This window comes from Xenopus laevis, chromosome 3L, assembly GCF_017654675.1.
Source record: "Xenopus laevis strain J_2021 chromosome 3L, Xenopus_laevis_v10.1, whole genome shotgun sequence".
NCBI lineage: Eukaryota > Metazoa > Chordata > Amphibia > Anura > Pipidae > Xenopus > Xenopus laevis.
In genome coordinates, this window is record NC_054375.1 from 153,243,101 (window position 1) to 153,260,315 (window position 17,215).

The following is a 17,215-nucleotide window of genomic DNA, read 5'->3' on the forward strand; positions in this document are numbered from 1 at the left end:
TGTAATACCGGCCCCGGCTGGTGTTTTACCGGCTAGGCTCGTAAAATACCGGCCAGGTGGCAACCCTTAGTACAGGTGGTTGGATCGTGGCACCGCATCAAAGAACAGGTGCGGTCCAGATTTTTAGCCCTGCCCGATCGACATCTGCCCGACTTTCTGCCAGATATCGATCGGGGAAGCAGTCGGAGGGCCACACACATGGGCCAATCAGCTCCCGTCTGTTGGCAGTTTTATTGGCCTGTGTATGGCCAGCTTAAGTCAATATCTGAACGTTCCAGTAAAATCTGAATGTGTGTGTGGCCAGCTTTAGATTTTGTGCATTTAAAAGGAATCATTTTTTTTTTTAGACACTGAAAAATGGGGTTGTTTATTGATTCTAGCACATCCTTCCGCCGCTCTAGAGTCATTAAGGGGATGTTCGGTGATTATTTATCCCTCGTAGGGTTGCCACCTGTTTTGGAAAAAAATACTGACCTTCCTATATAGTTAGATTTTTTTTTACTGGTCAGGAGGTAAAATACCGGCCGGGTGGCAATATCCTAGACTCCTCTGAAAGGACGTCTTAAAATCTAGACAAAGATTAAGCAATTCATTTGGAAGGATAAAATATAGCAAGACTGATATTCTTTTTATCCAGTCTAACCCTAAACACTAATAGGCACCTGTGAGTTGCAGTTCATGAGCAGTTCTTACCCACAATGCCTAGCTGCTAATGCCACATGAAGGACACGTGACCTTTATACCATATTCCCAAAGGTTCAAACTAGTGCAACACAGCTCAAGTCACTGTGAATTCCCCTCAGAAACGTCAATAAACGTTCACAAGCGCATGATTTACAAAGGGGCAAATAATAATTCAACCCTTTATATAAAATAAAGACACGTAATAACTGAGCACTCAGTGTTTATTTCTATCATGGCGGAAATCCCACACAGACGACGACTAATGACTAAACTACTACAGGTCAGAGAGCCACCATTTCATTCGACTACAAAATGGCGGACACGCCAAGCTTATAAACCAGTTTTGATTGGCCAGAAAAGGACCGCGGTGTCGTCAGAAGACGGAAGCGTCCATTCCCTGCAAAGCACAAATCAGCCAATCAGAGTAGATATACATACAGTACATGACCAATCGCAATGAAGAAGAACCTCTTTTATCCAATCCCTGCGCACGGAGAGGAAATCAGTCGCATCCGCTTAGAGGCTGGATGGATTCTTTTTTAAAAACGCTCTCAACCAATAGTGGAGTAGCATTGCCGCGCCGCGTCCAATAAGGGGGAGGCAACATGAATGCGTCACTGCCAATGAAAATCTGGCGGCAGTTAGAACTGTATTTGAAAGTGCGGGAGCGGTGAGGTCGGACACGGGAACAGCTCGAGGTAAATACTGAGGTTTGTCTGGGAGTGAATTGTTTATATGATCACAGGGTTGTTAGGCGCCTTGTACTGGGGACATCAAGTCACTCACATCAATAGACCAGCTCCTGCCAACCTTCTATTGGTCACTCAGGCTGTATCAATAGCCTGCCAACCTTCTATTGGTCACTCACAGGCTGTATCAATAGACCAGCTCCTGCCAACCTTCTATTGGTCACTCACAGGCTGTATCTATAGACCAGCTCCTGCCAACCTTCTATTGGTCACTCACAGGCTGTATCAATAGACCAGCTCCTGCCAACCTTCTATTGGTCACTCACAGGCTGTATCAATAGACCAGCTCCTACCAACCTTCTATTGGTCACTCACAGGCTGTATCAATAGGCCAGCTCCTACCAACCTTCTATTGGTCACTCACAGGCTGTATCAATAGACCAGCTCCTGCCAACCTTCTATTGGTCACTCACAGGCTGTATCAATAGACCAGCTCCTGCCAACCTTCTATTGGTCACTCACAGGCTGTATCTATAGTCCAGCTCCTGCCAACCTTCTATTGGTCACTCACAGGCTGTATCAATAGACCAGCTCTTACCAACCTTCTATTGGTCACTCACAGGCTGTATCAATAGGCCAGCTCCTGCCAACCTTCTATTGGTCACTCACAGGCTGTATCTATAGACCAGCTCCTGCCAACCTTCTATTGGTCACTCACAGGCTGTATCAATAGACCAGCTCCTGCCAACCTTCTATTGGTCACTCACAGGCTGTATCAATAGGCCAGCTCCTACCAACCTTCTATTGGTCACTCACAGGCTGTATCTATAGACCAGCTCCTGCCAACCTTCTATTGGTCACTCACAGGCTGTATCAATAGTCCAGCTCCTGCCAACCTTCTATTGGTCACTCACAGGCTGTATCAATAGACCAGCTCTTACCAACCTTCTATTGGTCACTCACAGGCTGTATCAATAGACCAGCTCCTACCAACCTTCTATTGGTCACTCACAGGCTGTATCTATAGACCAGCTCCTGCCAACCTTCTATTGGTCACTCACAGGCTGTATCAATAGTCCAGCTCCTGCCAACCTTCTATTGGTCACTCACAGGCTGTATCAATAGACCAGCTCCTGCCAACCTTCTATTGGTCACTCACAGGCTGTATCAATAGGCCAGCTCCTGCCAACCTTCTATTGGTCACTCACAGGCTGTATCTATAGTCCAGCTCCTGCCAACCTTCTATTGGTCACTCACAGGCTGTATCAATAGTCCAGCTCCAACCAACCTTCTATTGGTCACTCACAGGCTGTATCAATAGACCAGCTCCTGCCAACCTTCTATTGGTCACTCACAGGCTGTATCAATAGGCCAGCTCCTACCAACCTTCTATTGGTCACTCACAGGCTGTATCAATAGACCAGCTCCTGCCAACCTTCTATTGGTCACTCACAGGCTGTATCAATAGACCAGCTCCTGCCAACCTTCTATTGGTCACTCACAGGCTGTATCTATAGACCAGCTCCTGCCAACCTTCTATTGGTCACTCACAGGCTGTATCAATAGACCAGCTCCTACCAACCTTCTATTGGTCACTCACAGGCTGTATCAATAGGCCAGCTCCTACCAACCTTCTATTGGTCACTCACAGGCTGTATCTATAGACCAGCTCCTGCCAACCTTCTATTGGTCACTCACAGGCTGTATCAATAGGCCAGCTCCTACCAACCTTCTATTGGTCACTCACAGGCTGTATCAATAGACCAGCTCTTACCAACCTTCTATTGGCCACTCACAGGCTGTATCTATAGACCAGCTCCTGCCAACCTTCTATTGGTCACTCACAGGCTGTATCAATAGACCAGCTCCTGCCAACCTTCTATTGGTCACTCACAGGCTGTATCAATAGACCAGCTCCTACCAACCTTCTATTGGTCACTCACAGGCTGTATCAATAGGCCAGCTCCTACCAACCTTCTATTGGTCACTCACAGGCTGTATCAATAGGCCAGCTCCTGCCAACCTTCTATTGGTCACTCACAGGCTGTATCTATAGACCAGCTCCTGCCAACCTTCTATTGGTCACTCACAGGCTGTATCAATAGACCAGCTCCTGCCAACCTTCTATTGGTCACTCACAGGCTGTATCAATAGGCCAGCTCCTACCAACCTTCTATTGGTCACTCACAGGCTGTATCTATAGACCAGCTCCTGCCAACCTTCTATTGGTCACTCACAGGCTGTATCAATAGACCAGCTCCTGCCAACCTTCTATTGGTCACTCACAGGCTGTATCAATAGGCCAGCTCCTGCCAACCTTCTATTGGTCACTCACAGGCTGTATCTATAGTCCAGCTCCTGCCAACCTTCTATTGGTCACTCACAGGCTGTATCAATAGTCCAGCTCCAACCAACCTTCTATTGGTCACTCACAGGCTGTATCAATAGACCAGCTCCTGCCAACCTTCTATTGGTCACTCACAGGCTGTATCAATAGGCCAGCTCCTACCAACCTTCTATTGGTCACTCACAGGCTGTATCAATAGACCAGCTCCTGCCAACCTTCTATTGGTCACTCACAGGCTGTATCTATAGACCAGCTCCTACCAACCTTCTATTGGTCACTCACAGGCTGTATCTATAGTCCAGCTCCTGCCAACCTTCTATTGGTCACTCACAGGCTGTATCTATAGTCCAGCTCCTGCCAACCTTCTATTGGTCACTCACAGGCTGTATCTATAGTCCAGCTCCTGCCAACCTTCTATTGGTCACTCACAGGCTGTATCTATAGTCCAGCTCCTGCCAACCTTCTATTGGTCACTCACAGGCTGTATCAATAGGCCAGCTCTTACCAAGCTTCTATTGGTCACTCACAGGCTGTATCAATAGACCAGCTCCTGCCAACCTTCTATTGGTCACTCACAGGCTGTATCAATAGACCAGCTCCTACCAACCTTCTATTGGTCACTCACAGGCTGTATCAATAGGCCAGCTCCTACCAACCTTCTATTGGTCACTCACAGGCTGTATCAATAGACCAGCTCTTACCAACCTTCTATTGGCCACTCACAGGCTGTATCTATAGACCAGCTCCTGCCAACCTTCTATTGGTCACTCACAGGCTGTATCAATAGACCAGCTCCTGCCAACCTTCTATTGGTCACTCACAGGCTGTATCAATAGACCAGCTCCTACCAACCTTCTATTGGTCACTCACAGGCTGTATCAATAGTCCAGCTCCTACCAACCTTCTATTGGTCACTCACAGGCTGTATCAATAGGCCAGCTCCTACCAACCTTCTATTGGTCACTCACAGGCTGTATCAATAGGCCAGCTCCTACCAACCTTCTATTGGTCACTCACAGGCTGTATCTATAGACCAGCTCCTGCCAACCTTCTATTGGTCACTCACAGGCTGTATCAATAGACCAGCTCCTGCCAACCTTCTATTGGTCACTCACAGGCTGTATCAATAGGCCAGCTCCTGCCAACCTTCTATTGGTCACTCACAGGCTGTATCTATAGACCAGCTCCTGCCAACCTTCTATTGGTCACTCACAGGCTGTATCTATAGTCCAGCTCCTGCCAACCTTCTATTGGTCACTCACAGGCTGTATCAATAGTCCAGCTCCAGCCAACCTTCTATTGGTCACTCACAGGCTGTATCAATAGGCCAGCTCCTACCAACCTTCTATTGGTCACTCACAGGCTGTATCAATAGACCAGCTCCTGCCAACCTTCTATTGGTCACTCACAGGCTGTATCTATAGACCAGCTCCTACCAACCTTCTATTGGTCACTCACAGGCTGTATCTATAGTCCAGCTCCTGCCAACCTTCTATTGGTCACTCACAGGCTGTATCTATAGTCCAGCTCCTGCCAACCTTCTATTGGTCACTCACAGGCTGTATCAATAGACCAGCTCCTGCCAACCTTCTATTGGTCACTCACAGGCTGTATCTATAGACCAGCTCCTGCCAACCTTCTATTGGTCACTCACAGGCTGTATCAATAGACCAGCTCCTGCCAACCTTCTATTGGTCACTCACAGGCTGTATCAATAGACCAGCTCCTGCCAACCTTCTATTGGTCACTCACAGGCTGTATCAATAGACCAGCTCCTACCAACCTTCTATTGGTCACTCACAGGCTGTATCAATAGACCAGCTCCTACCAACCTTCTATTGGTCACTCACAGGCTGTATCAATAGTCCAGCTCCAACCAACCTTCTATTGGTCACTCACAGGCTGTATCAATAGACCAGCTCCTGCCAACCTTCTATTGGTCACTCACAGGCTGTATCTATAGTCCAGCTCCTGCCAACCTTCTATTGGTCACTCACAGGCTGTATCAATAGACCAGCTCTTACCAAGCTTCTATTGGTCACTCACAGGCTGTATCAATAGACCAGCTCTTACCAAGCTTCTATTGGTCACTCACAGGCTGTATCAATAGACCAGCTCCTGCCAACCTTCTATTGGTCACTCACAGGCTGTATCAATAGACCAGCTCCTGCCAACCTTCTATTGGTCACTCACAGGCTGTATCAATAGACCAGCTCCTGCCAACCTTCTATTGGTCACTCACAGGCTGTATCAATAGTCCAGCTCCTGCCAACCTTCTATTGGTCACTCACAGGCTGTATCAATAGACCAGCTCCTACCAACCTTCTATTGGTCACATCAAGTCACTCACAGGCTGTATCAATAGGCCAGCTCATATTCATCCTGTACTGGTCACATCAAAGTGGTTCTGTACCTTTAAACACTCTCTCTTTCCTCCCAACAGAATGTCTTACAAAGAGAATCTCAACCCATCCAGCTACACCTCCAAGGTACGTGCTTCTAGTCTTTATGACCTGTAGGAAGGTCCCAATTTTTGCATTTTGATTGGGGAAAGTTTATTGCTCGGTCACTTTGCACCTCTGGGCGGCTGGAGATATTTGTGTCAATCTAAATGTGGGAATGAATTGAATTTGCTTTGGCATTCGTCATAGCAATTAGGGATTCTTGCATGGCATACATATAGGGTTGCCACCAAAATGATGATCCCAATGTTATTAATAGGGAAAAAATATACATCTATAGGAAGGCCGGTATTTTTTTCCCATAAAAGGTGGCAACCCTACATACATATGGCTCTAATTGTTGTAGTTCAGCAATAGATGTGGCAGTCGCTGCAAGTGTTTATATAACTTACACACTGTTCTTTTCATTGCAGTTCACCACTCCATCCAGTGCTACGGCGGCCCAGAGGGTTCTAAGGAAGGAACCGTATGTATCTACATTTACCACCCCGTCTGACAATCTACTGGCCCAGAGGACTCAGCTCTCTCGCATTACCCCCTCTGCTTCCTCCAGCGTTCCAGGTACTTTGACTTTTGGCACCACCTGGTTCTGATTTGCTTGTTGGGTTAAATGGATATTTGCAAGTTGTAGTTCAACATACAAACGTCCTTCAGTTGTTCTCTCTGACCTGCACCACTGGGATTGTAAATGTCTATTAATGTTGTCTTTGTGTGATTTGCAGGTAGAGTGGCAGTAAGCACAGAGATGCCCTCCCAAAATACTGCACTGGCAGAAATGTAAGTCATTTGTTTGTTCTTTGGACTTTAATAAACTGCCCCTCTCATCCCTTGGGAATTGGGAGTCCAGGCAACCATAGAGTGTAGGGGCAGATTGTATTGCCAGCGTGTGCAATGGGGAATGAAGTTATCAAACGCGTCTGGTTTTTCCTTCAGGCCCAAAAGGAAGTTCACCATCGATGACTTTGACATTGGCCGCCCATTGGGGAAGGGAAAGTTTGGGAACGTGTACCTGGCTAGGGAGAAGCAGAACAAGTTCATTATGGCTTTAAAGGTTCTATTCAAGTCTCAGCTGGAGAAGGAGGGAGTGGAGCACCAGCTGCGGCGTGAGATAGAGATCCAGTCTCACCTCAGGTAACTGCCACCAGGAACAGAACCTCTCCTCCTCGTATTAACTTGCAACTGCCAGTTTCCTTTATTCTACTTCTTGTGTTGAATTCTGCTCCTGTCTTCCTGCTGTGTTTTAATCTTAATGAGGGACAATGACATGGGTGTCACATGTAATAACTGCTTGTCTGGGGATCAGGTAAGTGTAAGACCCATGTGCTCTGGCCTGATTCCCCCCAAACAAGCAGATATTACATTATATGTATGGCTAACTTTACATTGTACTGGATTATAAGGCAGTACATATGACCTCTAGCACCCCACAACTCTAGAATCTGACCTGTGACTACGGTATTGGTGCAATGGGAGGCAAGAATATTTACATGGAACCAACATTCTGCTGAGCTGTACCCTTTAGAAGGGGGCGGGTCATATTTTATAAATACTGACTGATACAAGAGGGAAAGACTGAAAGGCATTGTGCACATTACAGCTTACAATCTAACAGGAGGAAGGCAGTCCATCATTTTCCCCCCTTCCCCCCCCCCCCCCCCATCCTTTTTTTCTCTTCCTTCCCTCCTTCCTATAAATTACTGAATTACTTGGGCTGCTGGCAACCTGTTTAAAGGGGGTGATTATCTTTTAGTATAATTTAGATTGGGATATTCTAAAGGTGGCCATACACGGATAGATCCGCTCGTTTGGCGATGTCGCCAAACGAGCGGATCTCCCTCTGATATGCCCACCTTGAGGTGGGCAATATCGGGCTGATCCGATCGTGGGCCCTAGGGCCCAACGATCGGATCCTAGCGTTCGCCAAACGGGTGGTCGGATCGCGGGACCGCATCAACGAACAGATGCGGTCGCGATCCGACGGGATTTTTAATCCCATCCGATCGAGATCTGGCAGACTTTCGGCCAGATCTCGATCGGGGAAGCCCGTCGGGGGCCCCCATACACGGGCCAATAAGCTGCCGACTCGGTCTGTCGGCAGCTTTTATCGGCCCGTGTATGGCCACCTTAAGACAACTTGTAATTGGTTTACATTGTTTGTAGTTTTTGACTTTGACTAGTGTTTTATTCAGCAGCAGCTCTCCAGTTTGCAATCGGAGCAGTCTGGTTACTAGGGTCCAAACTACCCTAGCAACCATGCATTGATTGGAATAAGCGACAGAAATATGAATAGGAGAGGACTGGATAGAAAGATGAGGAATAAAAAGTAGCAATAACATATACACTTGTAGCCTTACAGAGCATTTGTTTTTTTTTTGTTTTTTTTTTAGATGGGGTCAGTGACCCCAAAAACAGAGAAATTAAGGCCAATTGATAAGTTGGTTAGAATTAGCCATTCTATAACATACTAAAAGTTTAATTTTATTTTCTTTAGACACCCAAACATCCTGCGCATGTACAACTACTTCCACGACCGCAAGCGAATCTACCTCATGCTGGAGTTCGCCCCTCGAGGAGAGCTGTACAAGGAGCTGCAAAAACATGGCCGCTTTGATGAGCAGAGAAGTGCTACAGTGAGTGACATGGGGGGGGTCTTTGCCTAATTGTGTTACACTGTCCGTCACAACTAGTTTATATACTAACCTGCACGACTGCTCTAATCCAAGCAATACCTGGGCAGTTTGTTTTCCCCTTTTGGAGATCAATCTAACGGGCGGTTACTATGAGTTACGGAACTTCAGTTTAGTTTGTGTTCCTCTTAACGGGTAACCAGCCCAAAACAAGTCGTTTTGCCTATAGCAGGCGCTGGTAGTGTTAAAGGACCCTTGGTATCCATTGCTTTGTGGCTGCAACTGTTTCTCTTCCCATGTGACCTTACCATGTGACTTGCAGTTTATGGAAGAGCTGGCTGATGCCCTGCACTATTGCCACGAAAGGAAAGTCATCCACAGAGACATCAAGCCCGAGAACCTGCTCATGGGATACAAAGGGGAACTGAAAATTGCAGACTTTGGCTGGTCTGTTCATGCCCCATCACTCAGGTACCTCCAACTTTCTGTTGTCTTAATGCATCTTGTTCAGCGTTTGTTCACCTTTAATTTAACTTTCAAAATGTTATACAATGGCTACATTTTTTTAATTGCCTTAAGGTGGCCATAGACGCAAAGATCCTATCGTACAAATTGAGGATTCGTACGATTTTTGGACAGTGTGTTGAGAGTCCCGCCATTTTTCGCCCAGCGGAGATCGGACAGTGGCCATGCCCGTTAGTGGCATATTGGGGAAAGATCGGCTCACTTTTCAATGTCGCCAAAGGAGTGGATCTTTGCGTCTACAGCCACCTTTATTCTTCTGACTCTTTCCAGCTTTCAAATGGGGGTCACTGACCCCATCTAAAAACATTGCTCTGTAAGGCTACAAATTTATTATAGTTGCTACTTTATTACTCATCTTTCTGTTCAGGCCTCTCCTATTCATATTCAAATCAATGCATGGTTGCTAGGGGAATTTAGGCCCTAGCAACCAGACAGCTGAAATTGCTAACTGGATAGCTGCTGAATAAAAAGCTAAATAACTCAAAACACAAATAATTAAATGAAAAACAATTGTAAATTGTCTTAGAATCTCCCTCTCTACATCATACTAAAAGTTCAATTTAAAGGTGAAACACTCGGTAGACTCAGACTGGCAACCAACATTTTGAGTTTTCAGTAAATATTTAAGTCTGCTTTTCACTTTCCTCAGTAGAGAATAGCCTCTGTACTTGTTGTTTCTAAGACTTAATGACCAAAACCATAGAACTAAAATTCTAGTACAGCTATGGGACCTGTTGTCCAGAATGCTTGGGACCTGGAGTTTTCCAGATTGTTAATCTTTCTGTAATTTGGATCTTCATACCTTAAATCTACTAGAAAATCATGTAAACATTAAATAACCCAATAGGCTGGTTTTGCTTTCAATAAGGGTGAATTATATCTTAGTTGGGATCAAGTACAAGCGACTCTTTTTATTACACAGAAAAAGGAACTTATTTTTAAAAATTTGGTTTATTTGATTACAATAGTCTGAGATGTTCGTTCCGTAATTCAGAACATTCCGGATAACGGAGCTGCTTCATTGTGGTTTAACTGAAATGTCTTTGTGCAGGCGTCGGACAATGTGTGGAACTTTGGATTATCTGCCCCCTGAGATGATCGAGGGAAAGACTCACGACGAGAAAGTGGATCTATGGTGCGCTGGGGTTCTCTGTTACGAGTTCCTTGTAGGAATGCCTCCATTCGACAGTCCCTCCCACACAGAAACACATCGGAGAATTGTCAATGTAAGATGCCCCTTTACTGTGTGTCTAATAGAATTTGTATACTTAAAGGGATTCTGTTGCGGGGGAAAATGTTTGTTTTTATTTATTTTTCTTCCCTTCCCATTGTAGTATCGCAACTTGGGTCGTGCTCCCTAGCCTCACCTAGTGGTAGACACGAGAATAGCACCAAAGCGGAAAACCCCCTGCCTTGGTGCTATTCTCATGTGTACCACTAGGTGGGCATAGGGAGCACGACCCAAGTCTTAGTATACTACAATGGGAAGGGAAGAAGCAATAGCTGTCGGAAAGCAGTTCCATCCTGAAGTGTTGGCTCCTCCTCAAAGCTCAGAATTGTGTCTCCACACCAATATTACAATTGTTGGTTCAACAATAACATTTTAAATAGAGTGAATAATTTGCAATGTAAATGGTGTCATTTAGAAATAAAAATCATGACAGAATCCCTTTATGAAGCTTCAACCGTAACCCTGTATCTCCCCTAACCTTTCTTCTATAGGTTGACCTTAAGTTTCCGCCTTTCCTGTCCGACGGCTCAAAGGACCTGATCAGCAAGCTCCTCCGCTACCACCCACCACAGCGTCTCCCGCTGAAAGGTGTCATGGAGCACCCTTGGGTGAAGGCAAACTCCCGCCGTGTCCTGCCTCCTGTCTACCAGTCCACCCAATCAAAATAGTTACTCTGCCGATTGCCTGAAGTTGTGCGACTTTTTACTGCACTTGGTAGTTGACCTGGATCCAATGACCATGAAGTGCAGACTTGTGATTAACAACACTTTGCCACTGCTGAAGCCATTATATAATATACACACATGGATCAGTACAGGGGGATACTGCAGTGGGCCGACTGTTCCTTTCCTTACTACTGAAGTCTGGAACTTCACTTTTTTTTTTTTTTTCTGTTTGTGAAATGAGCTGCTCTATTAACCTATAATGAATACAAATACTGGCAAACCTCTTATACAGGGGACTTCAGGGTATTGAGTGTGCAAGTTACATCAGCAAAGAGATAAACAGACCAGATCCATTGTCGGCAGTCACAACGTTTGGCTAAATATGGCTGCACTTACGACCCCTCTGTCCCAGCCTGCTCTGCATCCAACACTGTGAATGGGGGGCTTGGTGGGCTCCAATGCACCAAAGTAATCCACATACTGCCTTTCAAGCTTTTGGTGTCGGGCATTTATGTTCAGGCTTTTGTTTTCAGTGCGTTCCTATGTAGAAGATAGCCGTCGGTTAGAAATGTTTTCTATGGTTTTATATTTAAAGTGTATATATTTCCTTGTTCAATTCCGGGTTTTGTTCTTATGCTCTGTATGACTTGGTCCTCCCATTAGCAGAGACTATTCCTCTCTATGACTGCAAGTATGAGTGATGTCACAATTGTTGGGGAGAGTTGTCTGCTCATATTAGTTGTGCTTGCAGCAGCCACGTAACAGTAGTTTGAAAGCCTTCGGCCACCCCCAATTCCATATTCGCGGGGGTTTGGCTGAAATCTGCAAACTACCATTAAATAAAATCTAATCTCTGGAGTGGGGAGGAAGTGTAATACTTGGATGTTTTCTTTGTAAATAAAGTATTGTAATCTTCTAATTGCCTGTGGATCGTATTATGTGCAGCTAATGGTAACACTGGGGAAATGTATGCAGTTAAAGGGGTTGTTCACCTTTGAGAACTTTTTATTATGATGAGTGATATTCTGAGACAATTTGCAATTGGTTTTTCATTTTTTATTGAATAATTTGCGTCTTAACCAATCTGGTAACTAGGGTCCAAATTCCCCTAGCAACCATGCACTGATTTGAATAAGAGGCTGGACTATGCTTGGGAGAGGACTAGAAAGAAGAGTATTAAAAAGTAACCACAATACATTTGTAGCCTTACAGAGCATTTTGTTTTTTTTAGAAGGGAGACCGGAAAAAGGCATAACTATAAAACGATAAATGAAAAGTTGCTTAGAATTGGTATATCTATAACATAATAAAAGTTACCTTAAAGGTGAACCACCCCTTTAATTTAGATTATAAATCAAGCAACTGTTGCTTACCAAGTGCTGAACTGCAACTTGCTGCAGTAAAAGACCCGCTAATCGTCAGTCACTGGTTTAAATGCTGTGTGGCTTCCTGGAGTCCCTTCGGCTTTATAGTTGTTTATACATTGACTACACTGGCAAATTGTAGAACGTCCATTTTTGCTTCTTGCTCAATGTGTCCATTATAGTTATACTGCCCTTCAAAGGGGTTGTTCACCTTTAAATTTAACGTTTAGTATGAGAGTGATATTCCGAGACAATTAAAAATTGAAAGCCAATTGCAATTATTTGTGGTCTGTGACTTTGCTGAAATTACAAACTGGAGAGTTGCTGAATAAAAAGCTGTCTTGTTTGCTAAGGTTCAAATTTTTCTAGGGATGCACCAAATCCACTGTTTTGTTTTCGGTTGAATCCTTCACGAAAGATTCGGCCAAGTCCTAATTTGCATATGCAAATTAGCAGTGTGAAGGTGGGGAAATGTACTTCCTTGTTTTGTGACAGTCATACGATTTCCCTCCCCGTCCCTATTTTGCATATGTAAATTAGGATTCGGTGCAGCCAGACAGAAGGATTCGGTGCATCCCTCAATTTTACCCTAGCAACCATTCACTGATTTAAATAAGAGACTAGAATATGAATAGGAGAGGGAATGAATAGAAAGATAAGCAATAAAAAAAATATATATATATTTGTACCCTTAGACACATTTTTATTTAGATGGGGTCAGTGACCCCCATTTAAAAGTCAGAAGAAAAGGGCAAATAATGCCAAAACTATAATAAAAAAAAAAATGACCAACTGAAAATTGTTTAGAATTGGCCACTCTATCACATACTAAAAGGTGAACCATCGCTTTAAAATTGGTGCCAAGATCTATACATTCTTGGGAAGTGGCATTTAAAGAGGTGGGTGTATCTATTTCCCACTTCAGTGTTTTCTGTCTACTTACATTAAAATTCTTTCCCCCTTCTGTGTGTTATACATTCATTACATAAAGGTACCAGGTCTAAAATGTATGGTAAGTTCTAACCGCTTGCAGCCTCACCCTTAGCATAGTGGTTCCCAAACTAAATGCAGCCAACGGCAGGGGGATATGGAATTGTGCCATACACTTCCTTACAGATTATAATTTTTTGATTGGGGGGGGTAAAATAGATCTAGTGCAAAGAAAAAATAGGAAGTGTTTCTGGTAGTTAACATGACAGAAACTGAAGGAGGACTTGGTATTGAAATAGATAAAAATTAGAAATAAGAGCAGATTTAAAAAAAAAAAGTTAAAGGATCAGTAACAAATTTAAAAAAAAAATTGAAACATATTTAATTTTTCTCTGTAATAAAATAGTACCTTATACTTCATCTCAATATATAGTTAATTCTTATTGGAGGCAAAACAATCCTATTTTGTTTATTCAATGTTTAACTGATTTTTTTTTTGATCCCTACATCCTGCCCTACTACCACCCTCCCTAATCTGTGCTTGCTGCCCTTCCACCATCCTCCTATTCAGGTCTCCTTTACTTACTTCAATTCCCACCACTGCCTACTCAATCCCGTCTCCATTACTATTTAAAAAAAAAAGTAAAAAACATTGTTGGTCAGGGCCTCCCTACTAGTTAAAAAAAAAAAAAAACATTGGTGCCAGGGCCCCCCTTAGTTAAAAAGAAACATTGGGGCCCCAGAGCATATTTTTTTTAAAAAAAAAAAAACATTGGTAGAGTATTAAAATAAAACATTGGTGGGCAGGGGTTTAACAAAATAAAAAAAACATGTTGTTCAGTAGAACTAAACTCGTGGCTTCAGGACTTCAACTTTGGCTCCTTTCATAGCTTCGGGTCCTTTTGTAGCTTTGAGACTTCAACTTTGGCTCTTCGTAGCTTCGGGTCTTATCACAGCTTGGGGACTTTGGCTCTTTGGGACTTCGGCAGGTGCGGCACGGCTTCGATGCTGTCAAGGAGACCCGGTTATTTTGAAAAGTGCAGCACAACCGGGCCCCCCTTTTAGGTCTGGTCCCGGTACAACAGTACTAGAGATGTGCAGGTCGGGGCGAGAAGGCGCACGGCTACAAAGCCGGAAGTCGGCATTTGGAAGTGGTGGGCACGGAGAGCAGGAGAAGAGCTCAACCTGCACCTGCCTGCCACCCGCGAAGAGAAGTGCCTTTCAATGTGGGATTGTAAGAGCTGAATGTTCAGTCTGAAGGCATCTTCCAAAATGCTCACCTTTCTCTTCAAAATCAGACTCAGCCTTGATCAGATACTGGTCAGGGTGAGAATTGTGATCCACAAGGAAACCCATCTTCATCTTAGTCTGATTTGCCCCACCATCTTTATTATTATAGCAGGCAAAGATAATGTGGTGGACCTTTCCCGGTATGGCCAACTGAAATGCAGATAACAGGTGAACCCACTGTCAACATAGTGAAGGCAGCAGGATGTAGTCTTCAATCTCTCCCTGAGGCTGGGCATGGACTGAGCATTGGACCAGTTCAAGACAGGTGTCTTACTCTTTGGTTATCCATGCCAACTACTTCTTAGGGCCTTCATACTGAGAAAGCCCAGAATCATGTTTTACCTTATGGTTGCCATTTTGTTTTCTGCAGATAATGCAATTCCATAGGGTGAAACATTTATGGGCAAAACCAGATTTGTGAGCTGTATGGTTTTTCTTTTTCAGCTAAAAATCTGTCCCAGCGTAACATGAAGGGTTGTCCAATCCAATCTGGGCTATTGAACTGCAGATTTTATTGGTTTTTGGGTATTGTAGTTGGGTCACAGCTGGAGAGTGCACAGCATGGATCCCTGACCTACACATTACCCCATGATTGAGACCATCCTCACACCTATCAGTCAGTACAAAATACCCAGGGGACTTAAAAGAAACGGGGGCTGGGTAAATAGACATGGTATTGGCTTTTTTTTTTTTTAAGATGAAAAGCTCCGGATTACAGGAAGTCCATCTCCTGTAGAGTAATTTTTTAAAGGGGTTGTTCACCTTTGAGTTAACTTTTAGTATGATGTAGAGATTGATATTCTGAAACAATTTGCAATTTGTTTTCATTTTTTGTTATTAAGGTTTTTGAGTTATTAAGCTTTTTATTCAGCAGCTCTTCAATTTGCATATTAAACAGTCTGGTAACTAGGGTCCAAATTACCCTAGCAACCATGCAGTGATTTGAATAAGAGACTAGAATATGAATGGGAGAGGCCTGATGAGTAATAAAAAGTAACAATAACAATACATTTGTAGCCTTAGAGGCACATTTGTTTTTTAGAAGGGAGACAGTGACGCCCATTTGAAAGCCATTGTGAAAAGTAAAAGGCAAATAACTATAAAACTATAAAAAAAATTGTCCGTTCTATAACATAATAAAAGTTACCGTAAAGGTGAACCACCCCTTTAATCAAATAATTCAAAATTTTCAAAATGATTTACTTTTCCTGTAATAATAATAAAACAGTGCCTTGTTGTTGATCCCAACTAAGATAAATATAATCCTTATTGGAGACAAAGCAATCCTGTGGGGTTTATTTTATAATTTAAATTTTTTTTTTTTTTAGCAGAGTTAAGATATGGAGATCCAAATTACGGAAAGACCCCTTATCCCAAAAACTTCAATGTACCCTGTTGGACAGATGTTGGTGGCAGGCAGACTTTTGTGTCAAAAATGGTCATCACTGTGTATAAGAAGCAGTAACAGCCATCACTGTTTATTTGATAAGTATTTGCTTTTTCTCTACCAAATTAAATATGGCAGCATAGCAGAAAGAAAGCTCCCTGACTGGCAACGCAGAGAAGATTGTGAACCCTCCCTAATACCAAGAATTATGTGAAACAGATATTTGTCCCCGAGGCCTGGGGGATGGGTGGGCCCAAATGATTGCTGTGGGGTTCCCTACCCGTAACTTATATCACTGCTGTGCATGCTGGGAGTTGTGGTTTGGCTTACGAGTGAAGGATGGAACATTGTGTATAATCAGGCTTTGACTGCAAATGTGTAGACTGTAGAATGCCAGAGGGGCTACTGTAACTGTAAGATGCCACCAGAATTGGACTGGAGCATTGGGGGCCCATTGGGGCTGCAACATGAAAGGCCCTACTGGCAGTCACCGGGGGGCCCCTCCCGAATTCTAAACTCCCGCCCCTAGGGTTGCCACCTTTTCTGGGAAAAAATACCAGCCTTCCCATATATTTATCTTTTTGTTTCCTATTAATAACATTGGGATCAGCCATCATTTTTACAAGCCAGGCTTATAAAATACTGGCCAGGTGGCAACCCTACCCACCCCACGATCGCCGTCACTCTGCAGCAGATCTTTTTTTATGGGGCAGCCAATCAGGGGAGCAGTTCTGGGCTAGCTGTGGCCCGTGAGCCCTGGGGCCCAGTAGTTTTTTTCCCGGTGTTCCAACGGCCCAGTTTGGGGTTGCCAACTTTCCAGGAAAGAAATACCGGCCTTCCTATATATTTATCTTTTTTTCCTTATTAATAATATTGGGATTAACCAGCATTTTTACTGGCCAGGCCTGTAAACTACCGGCCAGGTGGCAAACCTAAGCCCAGTTAGACCCTGACCTGGGCCTCAGACATAGGCCCAAACAGTTGCCACAGGCCCATTACTTGGAATGCCAGGGC

General features: G+C 44.0%; 1 protein-coding gene across 3 annotated transcripts; it reads left to right on the plus strand.

Annotated features, from left to right (window-relative positions):
• The first annotated feature begins 1,238 nt into the window (after nucleotides 1–1,238).
• On the plus strand, nucleotides 1,239–12,149 carry aurkb.L (aurora kinase B L homeolog). Of its 3 annotated transcripts, none has more exons than XM_018250827.2 (9): nucleotides 1,309–1,394; nucleotides 6,164–6,209; nucleotides 6,596–6,743; nucleotides 6,905–6,959; nucleotides 7,116–7,313; nucleotides 8,674–8,812; nucleotides 9,132–9,280; nucleotides 10,386–10,560; nucleotides 11,057–12,149. In XM_018250827.2, exons 2-9 carry the CDS (start codon nucleotides 6,165–6,167, stop codon nucleotides 11,231–11,233), a joined length of 1,086 nt encoding a protein of 361 aa, XP_018106316.1. In that variant the 5' UTR covers nucleotides 1,309–1,394; nucleotide 6,164; the 3' UTR covers nucleotides 11,234–12,149.
• Nucleotides 12,150–17,215: the final 5,066 nt, after the last annotated feature.